Raw genomic sequence first — 25,933 nt, forward strand, 5'->3', positions numbered from 1 at the left:
CAAACATGCACCCCCGCTGTCCTGCATTGATTCACCCACCCACCCATCCATCCCTCCTTCCTCTTTCTCCTCCTCTTCCTCCTCCCGTCCCCCTCCTCTAACTAGTTGCAAAGACCGTTGTCATGGCTGATCAGTGGGCCGGGCCCAGAGTTGTGCCTCTGGCTTTTCCTTGTGGGGAGACTGGAGCTTGCTAGCTTAGCTTCCCCTGCACTGTATGCATGCAGCCCAGGGTTACAGCCTGCTGATGCTCCTAATAAGGCTGGCAGCCTGTGCATGGAGAGAGACTGACTGATTCATTGGCTGAGTGGCGAGCTGGCTGCCTGGGTAGCTTTCTGACTGACTGACTGACTGACCGACCGATAAGCACCTGACTGACAAGGTGGCTTTATGACGGACTTACTTACTTGCTCCCTGGCTGACTGACTTTATGGCTTTATAGACTAGACTGGCTTACTGGCTGACTATAGTTTACTGGTCGACTGAATAACAGTCGACGACTGCCTGACTGACCAACTATAAGGCTTAATGGTTGGCTGACAGACTGACTGTGATGTCACTGAGGTCTTTTTTTTTAATTTTTTTTTTAATTTTTACACTCATTAAGATCAATTTGAAATTAGTGTTCACGCTATCAGAAGTTTTCAGCCAGTTCGAGCAACTAAAAAGCATAAAAAAATGTTTACATTTGGTCCGTCGGGCTTGCTGAAGATGCTTGCGTCATCACCCTCGAAGGCAACACGCACACGTGAGGAAACAGCAATGTCAAATATTTCCGAGCATCAGTACGTGCCGACTCCCAGGTAAAGCAACAATTTTACAATATTCGCTCCCTAGATTGTTACTGTACATCCCTTTCGCATTACATTTTGTCCTTTACAATGCATTCAGCATGGGCGACAAGTGCATTGCAGATGTGCGTCACATGCTAACCCAGTAATGAGAACATCTCTTTGACTACAAAGCAAATTGGAGAACAGAGTGTACCACAATATGATGTCAAAGAACCCATGACACATTAATTACAACAGATTTATCCATTTTGGAAGAGCTTTCGTGATAACTTCTCTGTTTAGTGTTTGAAAATATGAGCTTCAGAGGCCAAAGAAGAAAAAAAAGAAATATCTGCATTACAGCAACTGACTGTTCTGTGTGATTTTTTTTTTTTTTTTTTCAACTGATTAACTCCAGTGTGCCACAGCGTCGCTTCCCTGTTCTACCCATTATTTTCTCCCTCTTCATTGCGTCGGTCAGTGGCTTGAGTTTGAGCTTCCACTTTTTCATTCTCTCCTTTTCAACCATGATGAATATTCCACAATCCCTCCTTCTCCCTCTTTTCCTTCACTATCACTATCTCGGTCTCTTTCTTTCCCCCGTTTTTACCCCCCTCTCTCTCTCTCTCTCTCTGACACGGTTGACATTTCCCAAACATGGCTGCCAGACACAGCTTCAACACCTTTCCTGCTTCACCCTTCCTCACTGCCAGCCTTTTTCCTCTCCTCTCCCACCTCCCACATTTCCATCGCTCGCTGCTGGGGTTAAAGAAAAGCAGATATTAGCCCCAGACCTTGTCGAGGTGATTGGTATCCAATTGCACTGAAAATGGAAATGCCAATAAAATTGACGGCTGTTTTCCAGCCCTCCTCCCTTTTTTTTTTTTTTTTCCCCCTTCCAGGTAAAGTAAGTGTCTACAGGTCAGACTTAGTGGTATAGGTAAGGCATAGGAAGGAAATGAATATTGGGGAGGTGTTCGTGTCTTCCTGTCTGGCTCTTGGGTTATGGGCGACAAAAATTATAGCGAGAGATAGGCAACGCACCCAGAATACACACTTGTATTACTTTTTCTCTGCATACACTCTCTTGTTTCCCCTTTCTTCATGCTTCTCATGATACCTCACCTCTTCCCTGAGCTTTCCTGCTCACCCACATGCCTGCATACTGACTCCCGCACTCACTCACTCACTCACTCACTCACTCGCGCTCTGAGCTGGTACTCCGGCCCTTTTGCTTCTGTTTTCCCAACTCGCATGGGACAAGCCCCTAGGTTTGTTATTGTAGGCTTTGCTGAACATGAGCCGGTCTTTACAACGGATTGAAAGCATTTGCTTCCAATGAAAATCTGGTCTTAGATTACAGGGCCTCGGCTCGGCTCACCCCTCTTTTCCACCAGGCGGAGAGATGTGGAGAGGAAGAGAGACGACGGAGGGGTGGGTGTATTTTAGCCCTGAAACAGTAGGAAGAAAAAAACTCACTTGTTAAGCTCAGGCTGCATTTGTCCCAGGCTAATGATGTAACCGAAGCCTGCAATGCGAGTGTGTTTCAGGGCAGAGAGAAGGATGAAAGGCACACACTTGTATGCATGTGTGCGTTTGTGTGAGCGTAGAGCTGAAATGGTTAGTTAATCAATTAATGGACCAGTCATTCAACAACCTTTATTGATTAATGGTTATGTAAAAACTATGATTAACTAGGTCTCATTGACAGGTGTGAGGATTTGCTGCTTTTTTTTGTTTGACAGCTTTACAGTAAATTTAATATCTTTTGGTTTTCAACTTGGAAAGTGGAAAACAGGAATTTGACAACATCATGTTCAGCTCTGGGAATTTCATTGGCATATTTTTTTTTTTTTTTTTTTAAATCTGTATTTTTTTTATAGGATAAGTCATTGATTTGTTGATATAAAAATGACTTCCGCCTGTCATATGGCTATTTCCAGAATCAAACCTTTTTATCTTCTGGGGAGGTTACATCAGCCCAACCCGTAGCAGCAGCTTTTACCTACATATGTGCATTATCAGTACCGCCCAATCTCTGAAAAGCTGCTTCTTGTTTTGTCCCTCCCCCACCCTTAATAGTGTCACCTCCACTTCCACACGAGGTTCATTAAAAAGCCTTCAATATGTGTGCATATGTATTTCCTTCTGCTCGAGCACTCGTAGAGAGAAAGCGAGAGCGAGCCAGGAGTGTTGTTTCGTATGGATCGTTGAGAGCCTCTCTCTCCTAATGGTGTATATAATTCAGGTGCCCTCCAGGCATGCTTTCAGGAATTCTTTTGCCTGAGGTAATGGGGAGCAAAGGCCTGGGTTTTAGGCCCTTGATTATTCCACTGATGTGGCAGGCTGGAAAAAAGTCATCTCCAACCGGATTAGCGCCAACATCCCCATTAATTATCGATGAATCGGGGCTTAGGGTTTAGCTAGGTGCTGGGTGTCGCCCTCTGCAAGTTAGTGGAGCGCAGGCCTGCTTCGGTGCAGTTATCTACTCCTTCCACAGTGAATAGACCTAGAAGCTTTAGAAGTGCTTTGTGTGTAATCAATAAATAACTGGATCCAATTCTGTGCACTGCTTTATTTTTCTTTTTTTACTTCCCCTCACTTCCAGTTGAGAGAGGCGATACGGGACAAAAGTCAGTTATTTCTCTGCTGAAATCTTTCCAGCAGTGAGGGTGCCACTTGTTTACCTCACCTCATGTTTCTATTATGATTACCATCTTCATTGAGGGTGGCTCGCATTTTTGAATAATGATAATAACAATTAGGCTTTTCACAGCCACAGATGGGAAGAGTCTGTTTCTCTCCAGCGGATCTGCGCAGAGTACGTACAGCAATTGGGTGTTTTTCAATATGTGCAGTGTGTGTGTGTTGGATTGTGTACGTATGGGTGCATGTTGTTGAGTCTGAATGCAGAGAAAAGGCCCGTGGAGCGCCTTCCCCTTTCACTTTTTTCTCTCAGCGCTCAGATACTCGGAGCTGTCTCGGTGTTCCCCTAAGGTGAGGTTAACTGGCCTTAATAGAGTCTTATCGAAGCCCTACAGGTTGCTGTAAGCAGCCATGACGCCATTGTTATGAAAAGCAGCTATCTTTGTTGGCGCTGTTTTTTTTGCCTCCGACTTCCTTTTTTTCCACCTATTTTCCTTTTATTTTCTGCCTTCCCCCTCCTCGCAACCTAGCCTTTTGTAGTGCCGTGTTACTCTTTCCACCTTAGGTAAAATGGCAGAATGCGGCGGGGCGACGCATCAATAACTATTTTCCCCTCAGGATAATAAAGACTAAATCTCTCTGTCATTTTCAATTCTGCGCGGGCTTGAAGAGGAGAGTGGGGAAATGCGACCTTACAAGTCCTTTGTGCTCCCCTTCTCCCTCTCTTTTCTCACGGAAAGATGCAAGCGCTCGCTGTGTTTTCAAGTGACGGGGGGGGAGGGGGGGAGAAAAATGAAAGGCAGGGTTATTTATAAATGTATTAAAAATGAATGCATTTATGAGGTGCTGTTTTCCAGCCATTCTCTGCTTGCCATTGTTGTGTCTCTATACCCCTCCGTCTGTGCATACAAAGCCCTCCAGAATTCCTTCGAAATCTTATTTATTCCCTTTGAACGCGGAGGCGCATCAAATGCAGGAAGTAAACAAACTGTGCGTCTGATCTCCGCTGTCGCTTCCTGTTCCTTGTCATGTGACAGGTGATGGCATGGACAACAGCGTGGCTTCGCCGAGCACGGGGGATGACGATGACCCGGATAAAGAAAAGAAACGCAACAAGAAGAGAGGGATTTTCCCAAAGGTGGCCACCAACATCATGAGAGCGTGGCTCTTCCAGCACCTAACAGTGAGTTCAGCGAAGTGACATTTGCTCTCGATTGCTCTCGGTTTCACATCACGTGTGCACGCTGAACTTCTAGTCAGAGCCATGGGCTGTTGCACTCGCGCACAGCCACAAACATTTTGTAGCTCTTCTCCTTTCTTATTCGGCACACTTGCAACACACTTGCCCGCCGCACAAAAGAGCACACGTACACTGAGACACTCACTGCCACTCACATACACACCACCAAAGCCCCCCCCCCCACCCCCCTTCACCCCACCCCTCTTCTCCACAGTGTATCCCGGTTCGTACGGGGAACACTTCAAAGACACAGGCCTGTGTAATCTGCCGGCGATCTCTGCAGCTTGCGTTCTCGCTCCTCATCTGCTGAAACTGAATAAGGTTGAAGCCAAGGAGAGACGCCCCCGGCCATAACTGCACATACATAGATGAACCTTATTAAGAACAAATCTGTCATTATTTAACAGATGCCTGGGATGCTGCAAAGGCCTGTGGTTTGGCTATATTTTTCCTCAATTATAGCAGAGAATACAAGTGCTGTTAGCACCATCTGACGGCATCACAAATTGTTTGGAGAGATAGTGTGGGAAAAATGTATTTTGACACCAGAAGATACAAATGGGAGTGTCAAAAGGGCGCCAACATTGCGTGGAAAGCTGTCTTAGTTCAGTAAATACTATTTTAAACAAGATCAATTCACCAATCACAGTCAGCATTGCTTTACATTATTAAAATCTCTTAATATTTATCAAAGGAAAGAAGGAAGAGGTTCAATTAAAACCTGTTTCTCTTTAGTTGAATAACAATATACTGTTTTTAGTCTCATAAGATCAAACCTTTCAGTGTTATTTGAATGTATTGGTACATCTTACTGACTGAGAGGATAACATTTTTCCTCATTTCATATGAATGCATTTGAGAAAATGACTTGTGCTCACACTTACTGACCTTCTAAACTTAAGGAGTTTGTAGTTCTATAATTGTCAAGGATCAGAAGCTTTGCTGTGTTCGTCTATTCTGAGAATCCAGTCAAAGGCATCCTTTTTTTTATTTTTTTAAATGGCCTGAAAACCTGTTTCAGAGACTTGAAATGTTGCTGACATGTTGATTTACAAATAGACAAATATGTAACAGATTCAACTGAACTCTGGTTCCAGACCTCACCACCCACATCTTTGATTTTTCCCATGGTTTCAATAAATGTATCAAATGTAAAAAAAAAAAATCAAATCAGGCTGAATTTTAGGCCAGTTTGACTTCACAAGACTAGCATATAAAACGGGATCAAATCCATGACCATGCTTCCAAAGAAAATCAGGGTGAAATACAAACAAGATATTGACAGAACTTCAACTTCCATTAACTAAAACTGCATCTTCAATAGAGCTCATGTGTACAGCTTTTTGAAAATAGATGAAAATAGTTACATCTTTACTGTGTTTATTCAACTTTCTAATCGTACTTCGAATCTACAGCTCTGCTCAGGAAATGTGTTTCAAAACTACTTGACGGAGCCTTGCGTCATACACATTCTGCCTGTGTCAGGAGTTTGTGGAGAACATGATACAGTTTGACTGAGTGGGTGTTGGTTTGAATTGCACAAGCCAACAGGGAGGATGCTGAGGAAAGTAATTTTGGTTGTTGGATTATGGATATTGCATGGGCTCAACTTTTTATTTATTTATTTCCGATCTTTGACGTTGATGGTATGAATTGTGTAGCACCTTCCTTGGTTTCCAACAGTTAGTGGCAAATTGGGGGAACTTTTTTCACTTTGTAAACTGACATTTAGGCACAGATAGTGTGTATGTGTGCACGGCATACTGTACACACACATCTCACGACAAGACTTCTTATACTTTTTGTTTCTTTTTTGTGCTCTCCTCTTTTTCATCTGACCCTCACCAACTCCTTCATAAACCACCAGCTCTCCCATCATCCTGCACACACACACACACACACACACACACACACACTTGCTCCAACTCCCTGACCTCAGCCCGTACACCTCCAAAACCTTCGGGGCCACAGAGGAAAGGTGTTTGAAACATGCACACATCCTGTCTGTGGAAATACAGTTCAGCACACACATGCCTGGTGAAACACACACTCAGCAACACACCTCCTGTGTCATATTACACCGTGAGTCGGGCTTATGGGAGGCTTCTACCCTGTTAGATCTCAAACAGTGGGAAGGATATAAGTGAGTGCCAAGGGAGCAGGGTGAGGAGAAGAAGGTGAGGAGGTGAAGAGGGGGATAAGGAGGATCCATCAACTTTTTTTTCTTCTCCCAGGCAACAGAGAAAGGGGGAGCTAAATCTGTCATGCACATGCAGGCATACAATGGCACATATGGGTATATTACTTTGTGGCACAAAACAGGAAAAAGGATGCTGCTCTTTCGGTGCAAACTGCTTTTAAATCTCTGAAGTAAACTGAAAAAAATTGATGGAAAAATCACTTCCAATGTGTTTGTCCTCTTCAGTGAAGCCAAACAGAAATGAAACCCAGCCAGAGAGAGGAGCAGCATCTTTGTTTACAGGAAATGTGGTCTGAATTTTGAGAAACACTGGCATTAACAATACCACTGGTGTCAGATAGATGCTTGCTGTGGTCTCATTTGTTTACACTGATCATTCTTCAGTGTCACTATTAATTTAATCAGCATATGTCGGTGTTTACGTATGCTACACATCGCGCCTCCAACGCAAAAACATTTACAGTATCTCTTACACTGGTAGTGTGCGTCTCGGTCTGTGTTGGTACCAACCTATGCTCGGCCGGCTGGTCCAGGCTCAGAGCATCGTCATCAGCTGCTCCGTCTTTGTGTCGCAGAGGGATGGAGGATGTGAGTCTGGCCTCTTAGAGATAGACACAATGCCAATTAGGCAATCAGGGATGCATCCGTGCACACACACACAGACACATCATCACACAGTAATGTGGCACACAAACCTGAATAAGTGAGTCAGGGTCTGTTGTACATAATAGAAGAGAACACACTATAGTGGAAGTTTGGATTTTTGTTATTCGCCCTCACACTTGAACCCTCAGGGGAGTTCTCATTGTACCGAAGCGGAAGGGGAAGGTGGGTGGCAAAGTGAGGCTGCGAGTGCACCAGCAGGATAGGTGGTAGGTGGCATTTACACTGCTGGTTTTTCTTTTTGTGTTGTTTTGAAAACATTTCTGCTCACTTATCCATCAAGGATGCTAATTTCCTGTCTTGTTCCAGGAGAAAAAGGCAAACATTTCAAAGCAACAACAGAGAAACTTCTAACGCCCCAGATTGCTGGTTTTATCAGAACATTGGTCAAAGCCAGAGTTTTGTAGATATATGCAGGTTGGCAAGAGGTACCAGGTATAGAAAAAGGACCTGGGAAGTATGCTTCTATCTGTTGTGTGATGGGCAGAATTGACAGATAGAGCAGTGGCATTGAATTTGTGATGATGACAAGAGTTGCAGCTCACTGAGTTCTCTCCAACACACCCAATGAGCTCATATGTTGTTGACAACGCTTGTGGGACAAGTTCATTGGAAGAATTTTGGCCGTGTTGACTTGGAGAGACTTCAAAACATTAGCGTTTACTGCCTGTCACCAACGGCCGAACCGTGCAGGTCACTGCCAGCTTGACATGCAGCTGTAAACTTGGTAGCGAACCAAATTAAAGGAGAGGGGAGGGCTTTTTCCACTCGTGTCCTCATCTCATTTTGATGTTTGTGTTCATCATACATCCCATTATTAAACATATGTTACAGCTACTAGTTATCAGCTGGTTTTACGGACTGACTCGATGGGACGTTTGATAACAGAAATCGGCCTTGCTCTCATTTCTACACGTGCTTGACATCAGCAAGGACGTGCTTAAACATGTGGATGATGACATTTCCCCAGAAATAACAATAAAAGGTGTTTAACAGAATAGTTTAAGTTGTAAAATCAATTCTAAACCTATTGCATAACTGACTGGGCTACCTCATTGCTACACCAAAGAGATATAATAGCTGCTATCCAATCTCTGTTTCCTCCACCCGTCACATTGTTCAGTTGGAATCCACCCCCTGCCTGCACCACCTCCCACCCCTTCCACACAAATGGTATTTTCTTGTTTAATTTAACAAGAAATGAGTAGTAAATGAAAGCTCAGGCCTCAAATCCCCAACGCGCCCTGTGCTCTGCTCTCCACTCCCCTATGAAAAGGCAATTTGTGAAATTATGTGATAGAGTAATTAGATGGAATTCACCCCCGCCTCCCCGCTACACACACACACACACACACACACACACACACACACACACACACACACACACACACACACACACACACACACACACACACACACACACACACACACACACACACACACACACACACACCAATCATTTAGATTGTTGCTCTGCTAAACTGAATACGGGTGTGTGTGTGTGTGTGTGTGTGTGTGTGTGTGTGTGTGTGTGTGTGTGTGTGTGTGTGTGCGTGCGTGCACGTGTGTGTGGAGAGGAAGGGTAGGCAGGAGGGGGGGTTTGGCATTTGGAGTGTTAGCATTGGTATACTCACAGACCGGGACACACACACACACACACACACACTCTCATACACATTATCACTAACACTCTCTCATTCTGGCTCTCCTCCCCTCCTATTTGTACACAGATGCAATGTAACGAGGGGCAGCCGTGATCGCAGCTCATAAAAGAAGCCAACCCGCAAACCCTCAATGAGCTGCTTTTTTTTTTTTTTTTTTCTCCCCCTGCCTCCTTTCTCCCCTTAAAATGTGTAAAATGCACAGAGAGAGAGTATAAAAAAAAATAAAAAAAATCCAACTGGAAGGCATAATCCGCCGTTAATACAATTAGAGTCTAATTTAACCGCTTGCGTACGCAGATGTAGCCGAGCTGGGGGAGCCCCCCCCCCCCCTTTCCCCCCTCTTTTCTTGGATATGTCTTTTTTTTCTTTCTTTTTTTTCTCAACACAGCAGCGTGCAGTGGGGGTTTGAGCAGAAACAGGTGTGAAAAGCGATATAATTCATTTCTGCGCTGGCAGAGGAGGCCAGGAGCCTTGCTGTCGTGGGCCTTTTGGGTGGGGGCATCTAGACCGGGTGTGCACAGGGGGGGTGAGAGGAGGTGATGGATGGATGGATAGATAGGTGCCCTACACATTAGAGGCAAGATCATTTCTCTTGTATGTCAGTGGTTTAAGTCAGGATTGAACAGCAACTTTATAATCCATGAAAATTCTGCTGAAAATGTACTGCCTCGCGCTGTAAACTGAGGGCGTAGCAATTCCTGAACTTCTCAGCTAACAGAACACAAACGAGATCATCTAAACAACAGAAGGCAGGGTAAAAAACAACAACTTGAGGTCAGAGTTCGCCATTACCTCGGACGCCATTATTCTTCAGCTGTTTATTGCTGGAGCCTGGATGTGTCAGCACCCTGGTCACCCGCGGCAACCCTGACCCCACCACGGCAGCCCGTTTCTGAAAGGGCGGTTTTATCTTCATACTCACAACCGAAGGCTATTTCTGGACACTTTCATCTTCATTACCAAGTTATAGTGATAAGAAGGAACCAGGGGAGACATGCGGTACAAATATTGAAATGAATCCAGAACACCACAGCATTACATGTATTTTTTCACATTTAATGACTACAGCTGTCCTGTGATTGTTGTTAGACTTGTTTGTCTTAGTCATCTGCTGCACAAATTAAGTTTTTCATGAGAAATCATTTCAAACTGACCATCCAAGCCACCAGGACGCCTTGTTAATAGCTTTGACAAGACATCAGTGAGCCAGCTTAGAAGAACATCAGCTGACTTTTTATGTGTTTCCATTCATTTATTCATAAATGACAACAAAGTCCTGATGTCCATCTTGATACTAAAGTAATATAGTGGCCTATGTGGCCTGGTGTCTCCGATTAGGTCTTAATTTAATCTAAGTGGCAGTCAGAATCTTAGGCGCCACTGCATTAGGATTTCAAAGAGGTCCTAAGAGACGACAGACGGATGGACAGATCTGCCAAAGGCCTGGCGTGACACTGACGAGACAGAGCGGCAAGGGAAAACAAGAGAACAACTTCGACTTAGTCTCAGCATTTTTATTCACTTTCAGATACTTTATCTCCGGGAATAGAATTGGCTATGGGCTGTGTGTGTGTGTGTGTGTGTGTGTGTGTGTGTGTGTGTGTGTGTGTGTGTGTGTGTGTGTGTGTGTGTGTGTGTGTTTCTACGAGGGCATTTGGAAGCAATGACTTGTCCGTACCAATCGCAGGAGTGGTTGGTGTCAAAGAGGAGGCAGCTGAGTCAACCTGCCTACCCCCACTACAGACACACACACACACACACACACACACACACACACACACACACACACACACACACACACACACACACACACACACACACACACACACACACACACACACACACACACACACACACACACACACATACTGTGCTCCAACCCCCACATTACCCCACACCTTGTAATGAAAACATCATCAATTATCCCTCTTGACAGGCCCCAGGGACCGAAGGCAGACAGCTCTCTTTTGGGGGCTTCTCTTTGTGGACTGACCCTCACAGACAAACAGACTCGCCACTCACACGCTCACACTTTGCAACCGTCTCATTCGGGACATTCGTGAGTTTTGTTTTAGCATGTATATTAAAAGCTGATCGGCCGATGATCCATCTATGCCAAATGGGTGGACAGTCGCTCTTGGTAGTGGGAGATAGTTCGACCGGTCCATCTGGTGGAGGTGCAGGGGGGGGGTCAGGAGGTGTGAGTGTGTATATGTATGTGTGTAACGTGGGGGTAATGGCATGGAGGGGCAGAGGGAAGACATCAGGCCCTGACACAGACTCCTGAAAGGCCATCTGTGTCATGATTGATGGATGGAATGATGGATGGATGAGTGGATGAACAGATGGAAAGAGGGATACAGTAGATGGAGACTAGAAAGACTCACACACGGCACATGTTTGCAGCTCAGAATAGACACACTGCTTTGCTGAAATAGTGGCAAAATTTGGTATTAATTGTTTTTTGTTGGTTAATTCAAATTTTTGTCTTTATTTGAACTCAATATACTAGTAGTAGTATTCCCCTACCTTGCTACGGATATGGTTTACATACATTTCTTTAGACCTCCCGCCCACCGTAATGCATTTCATAAGTTTAGGTTTCCAATACGTTTCCATTCTGCCAAGAATCTGATTCTGCGTAAAACATAGCATTCTTGAAAAACATTTTTTTAAATAACTTGTATAAATATAAAATTATAATATCTTTCCAACCAAAACTGAGTTCTGCATAGAAGTCACATTGGTTGAATCTCGCACGACATGGAAAAAATTTGTGTCTCGCTTGGTTTTATCACATTAGGTCAATTTAGAGTCTAAACATTTGTCAGTCACAGAAAGGAAAAATCAAAATGCGGTTGCCAGTTGTTAGCGTATACCACAAAGGGACTATGTTCTTTGACTTGGACAGAGAAAACTGTCCATTCAACCTTCTTAAGGTCAGCTAGCGTGAGCTTAATTGGTGATCTTCTTTGTTTTCAAATTTGTTGTCATATGATGATATTCCCTCTGGTCTCGTACTCCAAACAGGCTAAACAATTCGTTGCAAATATTTATAGATATAAACCCATGTCAGGTCCTTTATAAAGTGCTCTTAACATTTCTGACGGTGCTTTACTTCAAACCTTTTTCTGCCAGGTTTTTCTCTCTGCTTCTTGTATCTTTTTACCTCACTATTTAAAAATCCCTCAAGAGCAGTTAACTTTTAATTCAAGTCACCTTTGAACTTGTCTGGCATAGATGCTGACCCAAGGTAAGCATGTGTGTGCTGTGTGTGTAGATCTGGCTTCAGTCACAGGCCGGTGTGTTTCCTGGAGAACGTGAGAACTTTACAGACCCTCAAGGTCGGTCAGTAGCACAGCGGAGAACACGAGTTAGAAGAGCTCTGCCGCGGCTTTTGAGAATACACCGACACACACACGATAACCAGTTTTTGTTTAAATTGTAGGAGCTTCTTTTTTAGTATAGTTTTTACAAACTACATTTTTACAAAGTATTTTCAAAATTTGTGGCCTTGTGGAAAAGAAAATTGTCTTATTCTTGCTCAGTAAAACCTCACTAGTTTTTGTTTTTTTTAATGTTTTCAAATCCAGTGATTGGGTCAAAGAGATTAAACATCAAGGTGTTGGAAAATTTAATTTGACCCCTTATACTTTGTCACCATTATTCCCATCTACCGTCCCGTCTTTTCTCCTTGCCATCCCTCTTCTGCTGTCCCCCTCCCGCTCCCCCCAACTCTCATATAATTTCATAGTTGGGAAACTATGAAACAGTTCAGTGTGTGGTTTCATTGTTGTACGTCAGAATGATTGATGGCTTTGTGCTGAAGCTGTGTTTCACACAAGTTCAATTTTTTCATTATCAGCTGTATGTGAAGAGTGTGTGGGTGTGTTTGTGTGTGTAAATGTGTGTACTGAGTGGATACAGGCCCAGTAACTCAGATATGTGAAACCATTCTTGGTTTGGTACCCACCAATCATTTTACAATGATCTGTAAATCCAGAGAAGAGGCTCACTCTCACACTCTCGCACACAGACACACAGATGAAAACATATACAGGACACGCACACACACACACACACACACACACACACACACACACACACACACACACACACACACACACACACACACACACACACACACACACACACACACACACACACACACACACACACACACACACACACTTCTACATAGGCCCACAGGAATGACGTCAGCGGCTGGGTGGGGTGTGGAGTTCCCCACCATCTCTATGGAATTTATTGGAGAGTGAGTGGCAAGTTGACGTTTGGTCGAGTCAGGGAAAAATATTGTCATAAGTCTGTGGTTAACTCGATGAAATGCTTCCATCCAATGCAGATTAGCGACGCTGGCGTCTCATTCTCACTGGAAGCAAATACAAAAACCTCCTGAATATATTTTTTTGTTGTTGTTTAACACTGACAAATGTTCAGCAGCTTTCAAGAAACAGAGTTTAGCATAGCCTCTGTGTGTAGCATCATTTTGTTCAGGCAGTGATATATTAACTCTGCTAAGTGTGAAATCACATTAGCGCTAGCTGTTAGCCATTATCCATTAGGCTGTGTTTGGCGATCCAGAGGATTGTGGGATATTTTCAGGCTGGAGTCAGCAGCTCAATACCTTTTACTTACAGCAACTGCAGCAGCTTGCCCTAGATACATTTGTGTGTGTGTGTGTGTGTGTGTGCGCTTTCGTGCGTGCAGCTGTGCGCGATTGCATATGCAGTTGTGCTGTTATTTGTATGTGTCAGCTTCATGTCTCTTTTGTAAATGCTGAGGGAGTGTGTGCGTGCCTTTGTGTCTCATCCCATGCGTGTGCTCGGTGCTGTGGCTTTGCCATTGTGGTAATCAGTTTGTGCGTTGGCTGAACTAATTTATCAATTCAGTTCCTCCCACTTGTATTCTCTTCCATGCGTGAACCCCTCTCTCTTTCCCCATCGCTCCGTCTCCCTCTCAGACAAAACACTTCTTTCCAAAAAACCGTAAGGGTCTCCTATCTTTTATGCATGCCTTCTGCCTCTCTGACTCCTCTCTCCTCCTCCTCCTCCTCTCTTCCATGACTCCCTCTCATTTCATTTTTTTCCCCGTAATGTACAGCTGCGTTGCCTTACATTTTAATGGCCTTGAACCATGATATCATAGCAATATTGGCGCACTTGTGCTGTTTCAAAGGCATTGGGGAGTGCGCTATGATTTATACATGAGATCCTGTGATGTCCTCATCATTTTACACCTCCTCGTCTTATAATTTTGTCGTGGAAGGTTTTTTTTTTTTTTTTTTGAGTGCATAAAACACTGTAAGACTCATGATAGATTAGAGGCAGGTGGCTTTGAAGGTATGGTCATGGGCTGGTCGTGTGTTTACACTTGGCCAGCTGACCCAAGGTGCCCCTATATATGTGTGTGTGTGTGGAGGTGGGGGGCGGGGGGTGCATGTGGACGTGTGTGTGTGTGTGTGTGTATTTTCTGTGGTGTGTCTACTTGTGTGTCCAGTGGAGTGAAGGAAATCATAGCTAGTGAACCAGGTGGTGAATGCAGACAGGCAATAACTCATGGTAGAGGAGTTGGACAAAGCTGACGGCTGAGAAGATATGCTGGGAAAACCTGCACCAACGCACACACGCTGTCATTTTTCACCGTCTTACCTTTCTTTCAGTTGTCTTCTAAAAGTGTTCATGCTCCTCCTGCTCCTCATGTCTTTCCATTGGCTCTACGTTCTCTAACCCGTTCTCTCCTTTGTACCGCAGCATATCTCGCCCTACGTCCCGTATTTTGCCGGCTTCCTTCTCCCATTACTCCTTCTACTCTCTCCGAGGCACTCGGTTGTGGTGTTAGCAATATCAGAGGGGACGTGAGCCGGGCTGAGGGTGCTGCTCGCTTGTTTGTTACGACAGATTAAGTCATTGATTTGTAAAAGCGGTGCACTGATGGAGAAGGCCCCTCTGCTGCTGGAGACAAAGAGGGAGAAGAGAGATAAAGCACGAGAGGGAAATGGAGGGAAGCATTTGGCTGAGGACAAGAAGAGGAGAGAGATCAGAGCTAATTGTAAAGAGAGGAGTTAAATGCAGGTGGGAGGAAAGAGGAGGCAGCCCGAGATAGTTAAGCTAAAAATGCTAAATATAGAACAGAGGGATGCAGGGAGGAGAGGGGAGGGGGGAAGGGGGATGGTGGTGGTGGTGAAGATGGGTGAGAAAGATAGGGAGATTGAAGGATGCAGAGGGGAAGGAGGGAGGAGGTGTACTTTGAATGACAGAGATGTCAGAGAAAAGACAGAGGCGGGAGGTGAGTGCGAAAGCTTCATCTTTCAATAACATCGGCTGCATCCTCCTTCCGTCGTATACTCGCTGCTTCAAAGAGCACGAGGGAGCAATTATGAAATACCTTTACCTAGTTTCAGCGTTCCCCCAACTCAGGTTCTTTTTTTTTTTTTTTCCTCGCTCCCACCACCCCTCCACCCCCCGGGGGGAGCGGGGTGGTGGGAGGGGCAACGGTGAGTTTCTAATTAAAACGTTGGGGGCAAAAGGGTAATTATGATAATAACATAATAATATCGCCAGGGTTATTAGAATGTTCTGCGGTCCCCAAATTGCTTCCTCTGAGGGATCGGATTTCAGTGGCATTACGTTAAGTCAAATTTCCTTGAAAGTCAGGTGAAATGAAATGGATTCCCCCACGGTCGAGGTGCAATCTGAGAATCTGATTCCCTCTTGGATGCCGTGGATGTGAGTCTAAAAAAAAAAAAAAAGCTCCTTTGGTTTTCTCACCACACGTATCCAACGCGCCTCTTCGCTTAAGCACAATTTAGTCCGAAGGGTTCAGGCGGCTACTGGGAAGTCTACTTGTTCTTGAGCCGGTTTTTTGTTTTGTTGCTTTGAACTCACCCGTAGCAGCACCTGTAGTTCCTCTGCAGCCCTGCGTGACCAGCTCTGTATGTTGGAGCTATAAAGAGAGATCGCTTGTTTTTGAAGCGCAAAGACCACTGCCAGGACGCTAGCTCCGAGCACCGTAGCTTAAAGCGAGCACGCTGGCGCTCTGAGGGCGTGGGGGGTGGGGTGGGGTGGGGTGGGGGGGGCAGCATCCATCCCACTGTTTTTCCTCTCAGCTTTCTGTGGTACCTGACTGGGATGAGGCTTTGTGGATCCTTCTCACTCCCCATTTACACACCCACTCATTCCCAGGCAGCCCCCGAGGCAGCCCACCTCCAGCTGTGGCTGCCGTTCTCCGCGCCGCTTGGTGCAAGTACCGATTGCTTTGGAGTGCCTCCCCTCGCTCAAATAGGCGGTAATTACAGGCTTAAAGAGGTTTAGTGGTCCAGCAAACTACATAATCACCCCTTGAATTAGCCCCAGCTCATCAGCCTCAGTCCAACGAGCAGCGCTTACCACTAGCACTAGCTAGCATGCTGCACACCCCCACCCCCCGCCCCCCCACCCTTTTCCCTTTATTGCGCGGAGGGAAGCGCAGCAGCAGGTGTTGTGCAACATCCGGCCCCCTTAATAAATTTTGCCTCCCCTGAGCTGGAATAGGGAGGACTAATGAAGCACGCCTTCACTCCTGGTGAAAGCAACCAGACAGTACACACACACACACACACACGCACGCACACACGCACACACACACACACACACGCACGCGCACACACACACACACGACGTACGACGCTCTCCGTCTTTGTTAACGGGCCTCACCCTTTACATTCTGCGCTAAACTTAACAACACAGCACTTTGTTAAAGATCGGAGACGTGGTCGTGTGCACACGCGCCACAAGCTTCAGTATACACACCGGCCAGAGACCCGTCCCAACTGTAAAGCACACGGATCATCGTTCACACCCAGCAGCAGCTACGGTGGGCGGCTGCTGCCCCGCATTATGTTTACGCGCCCGTGGAATTTTAGAGAAGCGATGAATGATACCAATCATCCATTATCGGCGGAGAAGCTGGCGATGCCGTACATTGTCTAATCCACTTTGTACTAGAGCTTTAATGACATACTTTTCACCCCTCTCCCTCACCAGCTAACTAGATTTATCTCATTCCCATAGGCAAGAGCGCTATGAGATTTCCCTAAATCAACAAAAGCTGTTTTTTGAGAGGGAAAATGCTCATTAATGAATGAAAAAAAAACCAAGAACATCTGTTTTTTTCCTCCCTTTTCTTTATCTCCAGAAAAGATGGAGCGATTTAATGACAAAAACAGTTTGAAAGGGGGTTTCTTTGCACATATCGAGGTTTCCCCCGAAAAAAAGAAAGAAAAAAAAAAAAAAAAAAAAAAGTGGTGAATTATTCATACAGGCTTTGAGCTGGTTTAACGTAGACCAACACCATAAAAGAGGCTGTTCCTGCTCCAAGAGGAGGACGTTTATTTTGCACAGACTTTGCAGAGGGCAGTCTGAAACTCTCATCCTGTACTTGGTTCATTTTGAGTCTCTCAAAAGATCTGTTTTTGCGCTGTTTTGTTATTTTGCATCGGAGCAGCTTGAATCAGAGGAAATTAGGTTAGGGGTGCTTTGTTTTTTTTCTGTTGTTGTTTTGTTCACTCTCACTCCCTTTTCTTTTTTTTCTTTAATCCCCCCTTTCTCCCAGAGCCAGCTTTGTTGCTGGGTCCCTGCTCCCTAATGAAGTCAAAGGGATGTCAGTCGATGCCACCTACACAGAAAGGAATTTGAAATGGCGCAGCTCTCACAGCGCAGCGTGAACACACACACACACACACACACACACACACACACACACACACACACACACACACACACACACACACACACACACACACACACACACACACACACACACACACACACACACACACACACAGTGAGGATGAAACTTTCACTGAATGAGCAAAAAATTTGGGAAATTGGAGCTTGTTGTATGAGATACAACAGGCTTATAGTTTGGAACGCTTGTTTTAAAGTCTGCTCGTGCTCAGAGTTCAGGGCATCTGTTGTTAGCATAACAATGTGCCGGCCTCCCCAAATATTTAAGGTAATCTCATACACTTCTGGCAGGAGCAAGGCTACACTTCCAGTAAACCGTGTGTTTGTGAGTGTGTGTGTCTGCATGTATGTTTGCGTAAAGACAGTTTGGTATGATACAACGATGCCCTTCTATCCAAAAAGGCCCCCGGATTAGCCGCCAGGCATTCCTGATGGGCAGCTCGGTTTCCACGGAGATTTGACCTGGCAACAGTGAGGGGAACAGATCTGGCCAAGTCAAGGCTGTTCACTTCTACCTTAGCTGGCACATGCAAGTCAAGTAAACATGCACAGTGTTGTTGGGGTTTAACCTGCTTGGTCGTTTCATGTCACAGTGTCGGGACTGACTGAACAAAAAAAACCAAAAGTACTGCAGTGATAACAGAAGTAGCTGCACTTAAATATATGGTTGGTACATTAACAAGTTGTTTACCGTACTCATTGCATCTCTGGCATCTTCGTGCCTTGTGGCAAACCCCAACCATCTGTGGTAAAGTAAGCTATCTTAAAATACCACTGACCCATGTCTGTCATCCACAGTTTGTGCAGCGTCACGGCCTTCTTTTTTTTTTTTTTTTTTTTTTTTTTTTTTAGGGACATCACATAGCCACGACAACATATGATTTTCCTCTCTCTTATTCCTCCCTCCATCCTGTTTCATGGTTTCAGTTTTCTGAAGCTAATGTGGCGTGTCAAACCTTTTTAATGGGATGCACAGAGGCTTGGGAAGCGCGGCTTTAAATAGAAATATATGCAATGATAACACCATAATGCTAATGGCTGAGGCAGGAACACTGAGAGGACTGTGGCCGCAGTGAATTGGTTAACAGGGGTGTAATCACGCACATCGAGATGGAGTCATTGGATTTGATTTAAAACGCAATATATATGTTTTAAAATGTACCGTATACATTAAAATTATTTACATAAAGATACATGACATTTATTACTAAATAAAGAAATCTGGCGCCATTATTCAGAACCAAACAAAAGTGTGAAATCTGTCATTGTTTTTTTTGTCAGTGTTCATGTCGGTGAAATTACAAAGCGTCAAAAGTCAAAGTGTGCTGAGGAGTGGGGTACAGACAATAGGAAAGAACATTGTTTTTGCTGAGTAGGCGAGATGAAGAGAAGGGCGAAGACCAGCCAGATGAAAGGACATTTCTGAAATAGCCTTCCTCTCGTGGTGAAGTGGAGCATCCCTAACAAAAGAGTGACTCAGACTTGTTCTTTCTTTCCTCCCGTCTCATTTCTACTAAGACACTGAGGTGAGACTTTATACAGCGCAAAACAAGAAGGGAGCCGTGACCTTTAGGCACTTGGTTTCTTTTTCATGTGAAAGTTTTGTGGAGTTGTTGCTCCAGCAGATGAGATTGAGAGCTTGTTTGGACAGTTTGTCTTGTAAAGGTCAAAGGCTCAGTCTATATACAAAGCGAGCTTGAGCTCGGCAACCACCAAATTGTAAGGTACTCTAGCTTCAGGTTCCTCAAACACAGGAAAAATCCAAATCGTTACAGTGCATAGAGTCAGGTAACTTCCAAAATTGAAGTCCCGCAAAGTACATTTTTTATTACTTTGCCAATATCTTTATTGATTTAGTCTGGCTACTTTAAGTCACTTTTAGATTTTTCCACCAGAGTTCTCCAAAGATTTTGTTACATTTAATTTGAATTCAACAATATGTACTCTACAGACCTTTATCACCATCTGAAGTTATTTGTAAATTCTTTTATTGAGTACGAGGAAACATCTATTGTTTTTATAGCATTTTGAAAGGTTGATTGCAATAGTTGACATTTTTCTGCCCCTCATGCTGATAATAGTTTTCTTCTGGGTTAGACACGGGACGGGCGGAGGGGGAGGGGGGGGGAAGTTAAAAAAGGGGTCTCCCTGATTATTTATGCTCTTATCTCTTTGTTAAACCCCGGGGCTCCCAGATATTCATTTCCATGTCTCCTCCCCTGCCTCCTCCTTTCCTCTTCCTCTCTTTCCCTTCTTCTATCTATCCCCCTCTTGTTCTTGTCTGAGGAGGTCAGAGAGGAAGACGGTCAGACAGGGAGGAGATGTTACTGATGCTCTTGTTACTCACCCCCACGCACGCACACGCACATACACGCACACACACACACACACACACACACACACACACACACACACACACACACACACACACACACACACACACACACACACACACACACACACACACGCACACGCACACGCACGCACATATAACCATGCACTGGTAAGCTCAGTGGCTCAAATGAGAGCAAGCACACACACTCATGTCTGCACACAGATTATTTCAAAAAGCAAAATCTGTGACTGGAATGGACACACGCAACACACAACAGACACACACACAACAGACACACACACACACACACACACACACACACGCACGCACGCACGCACACACACACACACACACACACACACACACACACACACACACACACACACACACACACACACACACACACACACACACTCGGATTGATAAGACGCAGAAATGAAAGAAGGAAAAACACACACCCCTCCTGGCACCGACATGCTCAGGGCCCAGCAGAGAGCAGCGAGCAGGGTGGAAATTCTCATGAAAGGAGTTGTATATTTGGAGAAGACATATCATTAAGATAGGCGGAGGGAAGAGGGAAGGGAGGGAAGGATGCGCAGAAACTTTCCATCTGCTCTTTTAAAGAACATGTTATTGCTTTTCTCACTAAGGGCCTTTCTCTGTCTCTCTCCCTCCCTCTCTCTCTCAACCCGCTGAACCACAGCCAAAGGCCGTTAAGACACCAGAATCACTCACAGACAATATTAAAACTGGGCGACTTGTTGCCGAGGGAGAGACTAAATCACAGTGTTTTGACAGATAGAAGCTAATTTGGAGGTTTTGAAAAAAAAAAGGAGGACAAAAACAGTTCGGATGTACTGGCTTCCCGGACATCTCTTCCTCGTAACGCCGACATTAAGTGTGTACTATTTAAATGTGAAAACTTGTGAAGAATCTTTTCTCGGTAAAAACCCGCTACTTTACAATGTAATAACACACAGTTACCATTAAAAGGCCTAAAAGTTGTCAGAAAAAAAAATACTTTTAGGTGCCAAAAGTAAAAAATATGAATTATCCATTAAATAACCCCCACCACTATAATGTAATGATATTATTCTCACTAACTGATTTTTACCCATTTGATACACTGTTAGGTATGTCGCCATTAATCGTATAATAATTGCACTTCAACCTCGTTCTTATTTATGTACTTGAATAAATATACATGTAACATTTCACCGCTGGCAGCGTGTGTTTCGAAGAAATCACACTGAAACAAGCGTGTTAATTTTTCTCCCGCAACTGTCTGAGGCTGATATTGCTTGTGTGTCTGTCTGTGTGTGTGACTAGTTGTGTACACAGTATCTGGCTGTGTGTGTGTGTGTGTGTGTGTGTGTGTGTGTGTGTGTGTGTGTCTGCTCGGTAGCTCAGAGGGAGGGAAGCATGAAACGGTGTATTTGTGCTGTATTGTGGCCCCCGGCGTGGCTGCAGCCCCCCGATATCACGAGGCAAACACTCCTGCTTCCCTAGATCTACGGCACGTAGAATGGACACATTGATCTTTTCATGTTCAATCAGCTTCGTTTGTTGAGAAGAACGACTTTAAAGATGCATTTTCACGTGATTGGCTGATGAAGATGTCACCAGTGAGTGTGTGTGTGTGTGGCTTTCTACATGCAAAACATGCGTCAAGATGTCAGATGACACAAGCCCTAAAGAATAATGTTTTCTCACTGTCAGCGCACGCGCACACGCACACACACACACACACACACACACACACACACACACACACACACACACACACACACACACACACACACACACACACACACACACACACACATGCACAGACTCTCACACGCACATGCATAGGCGGGCAAGTGGCGCCCCAGATTTGCTGCAGTTATTTTAATATTATCTGATCCGTCTCTACTATATTGAAGATAGGCACGCAGACACACACACACACACACACACACACACACACACACACACACACACACACACACACACACACACACACACACACACACACACACACACACACACACACACACACACACACACACACACACACACACACACACACAGTACTGTATATGAATGGATGGACAGTTCCCATGTGTATGTGCACGCACGCACGCGCACACAAATAAAGTCACACAAAAATGGTTGTAGGGAAGAAGTGGACACAAATTTGGCCAGAGGCGACAATGCAATTATAACTTAGTGCATGAAATTAGCCTCCTTGTGTTCCCATTCCCCTGCAACCAATCACATGGACAAGGGAAGGCTGGGAAAAATCTGTCTCCTCTCTCTCTGCTGGGTCTTCCCAGCATTAAACACAATCCTGTTCATTATGCACTGAAAAAAAACGTCATGAAAAAATAAAAAAGCTGGCGCCGCAGTGATTTTACACGTCTGATTGACTATCAAGAGTGTGTCGTCTTGTTAGACATACTGCATATATTATACAGTAGACATGTGTGGGGCTCATTGATGGTCACCATAATATGGGTATTAATTAAGTAAGTGCTGTCAGTAACCTTAAGTTGTGCTCTTTGCCTAGAGTTTTAAGAAAGTTCAAGTAACCTAAAACACGTTTTTAATTGTTTGAAGTAATACAGACCTAAATTCAGCGGTATTTTCTGTTATTTGTTATTTTTTGTGTCTGGTCTCTCGTGCCTAAATGTATAGTCAGTATTTTGGAACATGTACATGTCCAGTTAGCGCTGTCCTTTCAACAATCTATTCTCTCCCCTGCTCTCCTTCTCTTCCCTCCTCTTCTCCTCTTTTATGGCCTGCGTATGGTTTTCAGCACAGTCCGTGTCTTGTCTCAGTCATGAACAGCACATTGTCCTCCATGAACAAGGCTCCGTGCAACTGTGACACCCCCCCCCCCCCTGCACACACACACACACACACACACACACACACACACACACACACACACACACACACACACACACACACACTCCAATATAAATCAACACACTCCCCAAGTTTTACATTTATCCAGTTTTTTCATTCTATATATTTAAACAGGTGGCTCGACTTTAACTGTTCTCAGCTGGCTTCTTGAGGAGGGTTGAGGAGCGAGGGGGGAGGTGGGGAGGGGTGGGGGGAGGGGTGCAGCCAGCGGTTTATATTAAGAAACTGGGCTTGAAGTCGCCCTTCCAACAAGTGAGCTGTTGTTTCTCATGCATTCATGTGTCGTTTATTAGTCCTCAAACTAATAAATAAATATATAGAAATCATTACATTAATGAACAAAATTTTAAGTGTCAGCGTCGAAAAGAGAGATGAAACTTGATTAAAAATATTGAGTTAAGATAAAAAAAAAAAAAATGAAATCAGAGTTTACTTTAAGAGTCTCTTTGTGAAAATACAGTAAGTATGTGCGAGTGTGTGTGCACCTTAAACCCCTCACCCCCTCCCCCCCACACACACACACCTCTCCACGATCATTAATGGAATATGAAATCTTGTAATTAATGGCAGCCAAAAAGGCAAGCCAATTAGAAAGTTAAGTGAAGTGGAGAACCAGCTCTGGTAATTAGGCAGCCTCTTACACAAATATATTCGCGTCGGCGGCCCCCCTTTCACCCCGCTGCATATGTAATCAGTGAGTGGGGAATATGTAACATTAACCCGATGGAATACAGACAAGAGGAGGTAAAATCGTGTTTTTTTTTTTTTTTTTTTTTTACTGCTGCTGGTTGCTTTTATCGTCATTGAAGCTGGTACAATAACGTCACTCTGTTAAATTGGCCTTTTTGGTGGACTCCTTTCTTTTACTGTACAACCTTAAGTACAGAAAACCCTCCAGGTTTTGTCCTTTTTTTGAGTACCAGCTTCATTGTAGCCCCCCTACAATGACACCGCGGCACCTCAGCTAGTCATTTAATCTAATGATAATATCCAAATTTCTGCCAGTTGGAGGGTGAAACAATGTTACACTCCTCCAATTCACAGGCACATACCGACACCTACGCACCAATGAGCCTGAGCACACATCTCATTTTCTACCTCTCATTACGCCGTGTGGTTTTCATGTGTGTGACTGTGTGTGTGTAACCTGTGCCCTGCAACATCTCCTTCTCTACTAAAAGGCACATCACCCCCCCCCCCCCCAAAAAAAACAAACAACCTAAACAAAACAAAAAAAAACCTAAACAAAACAACAACAACAAAAAACAGGAAGCTTCATCAAACAATTTGCAGCCTTTTATTTCATACGTGTTGTCTTTTCTCCGCCGCAGCATCCCTACCCATCAGAAGAACAGAAGAAACAGCTGGCGCAAGACACGGGCCTCACCATCCTACAAGTGAACAACTGGTAAGTCATATCGGAGTTTACATGCAATCGATTTCAGGGGGTTTGACCCCCCAGGCTATCCCAGTTCTTAATGATTGGAATTAATGCCTCCTCTCCACCCCTATTTTCTGGCAGACACACACACACACACACACACACACACACACACACACACACACACACACACACACACACACACACACACACACACACACACACACACACACACACACCACTTACCGAATCATCCTCACCGAGATCAATCCATCTAAAGAGATATGGCCTGGAGTGATTTTCCAAACCAACAGCCCAACTCAGCCCAAACATGAGCATCCATGTTAATTAAGAGTCAAACTACTGGCTGAAAACATCCAATAAAATCATCCAACATGCACAAGTTATACAAGAATGATTACTTGGAAAGTGGTTGCTCTGAGACTAACTATAGGGTTTGACTTTGACTGACTTTATTTGGGGGTTTGCGGCTTTTTGCAGCATCAATTTTTAGTGTGATCAACATTTGTTTTAATTTGGTGGTGCGCACCACGTCCAATATTTATTCTTTGCTCGTAAAATTGTCAATTTTTTTCAGTTTGTGCACCTCTTTTTATCCTCCACATTACTTTTTAAAGAGATGGTTTGGCTATACTTCTGCAACTGACAATGACATCTCTACACAAATGCACTTTTAAAAAGTAAACCAATACAAAAGCAACACTTCAAAATTTTGATTAAAAATAGAAACCACCAAGAAGTGTAGGTACTTTTTGTCACTATAACTATAGCTCAAAATTACCTTAAGACCATTATTCTGTTAAAACTCATTCTATTGGTGTTTCCATCGACCATACATTATTATGATGGAGTACTTTTTCATAATGCATTTAACATTTGAAGTTGTCCTTGTTTGCAACGATCCTAGCTTGGAAGTGGACAGACTCATTGGTAGCCTGCGTTTGTACATTACTGCTCTGTAAGTGCCCAGTAGCCTGTTAATTGGGCACAAGTGTGACGGGCTGGGGCCATAAAATAAGGTTGCTAACTATCCATTTTAACCTTAGGTAATGCTGTAAAAGGTAGAAAGGGGCCCTATGTCCTTGTACCACTAGTCTTATCAGAGAGATGGCTATCAGCACATGCTTAGTGTTATTAGCCATGTCTAATTAAAGGGGCTGGAGTCTGGGCAACCGAGGCAAAGGGCCAGGCAGAGGGTGTTTGATCTGAGCAGCCCTTAAAAATAATCCTTGAAAGTATCAGTCGAAAGGTACGAGCATGAAAGTGGAGACTGCAGAAAAAGCCAAAGAGAAGCATGAGTAGAGAGGGAGGGTTAAAGAGTCAGACGGAGTGAAAAATAGATGAAGAGAAAGAGAG

The 25,933-nt window shown here is 44.3% G+C and overlaps 1 protein-coding gene across 1 annotated transcript in view; it reads left to right on the forward strand.

The window, feature by feature from the left end:
* Nucleotides 1-25,933, forward strand: part of LOC138634401 (homeobox protein Meis1) — a 76,990-nt gene that overhangs the window by 33,557 nt on the left and 17,500 nt on the right. The window contains exons 8-9 of the mRNA XM_069721308.1: nucleotides 4,454-4,599; nucleotides 24,507-24,583. Coding sequence (XP_069577409.1) covers nucleotides 4,454-4,599; nucleotides 24,507-24,583 — 223 coding nt within the window. The remainder of the gene's footprint in view (nucleotides 1-4,453; nucleotides 4,600-24,506; nucleotides 24,584-25,933) is intronic.

Source organism: Brachyistius frenatus, unplaced genomic scaffold (genome assembly GCF_029030835.1).
Source record: "Brachyistius frenatus isolate BFR_SWC_R1_liver_20210118 unplaced genomic scaffold, ASM2903083v1 Contig_260, whole genome shotgun sequence".
NCBI lineage: Eukaryota > Metazoa > Chordata > Actinopteri > Embiotocidae > Brachyistius > Brachyistius frenatus.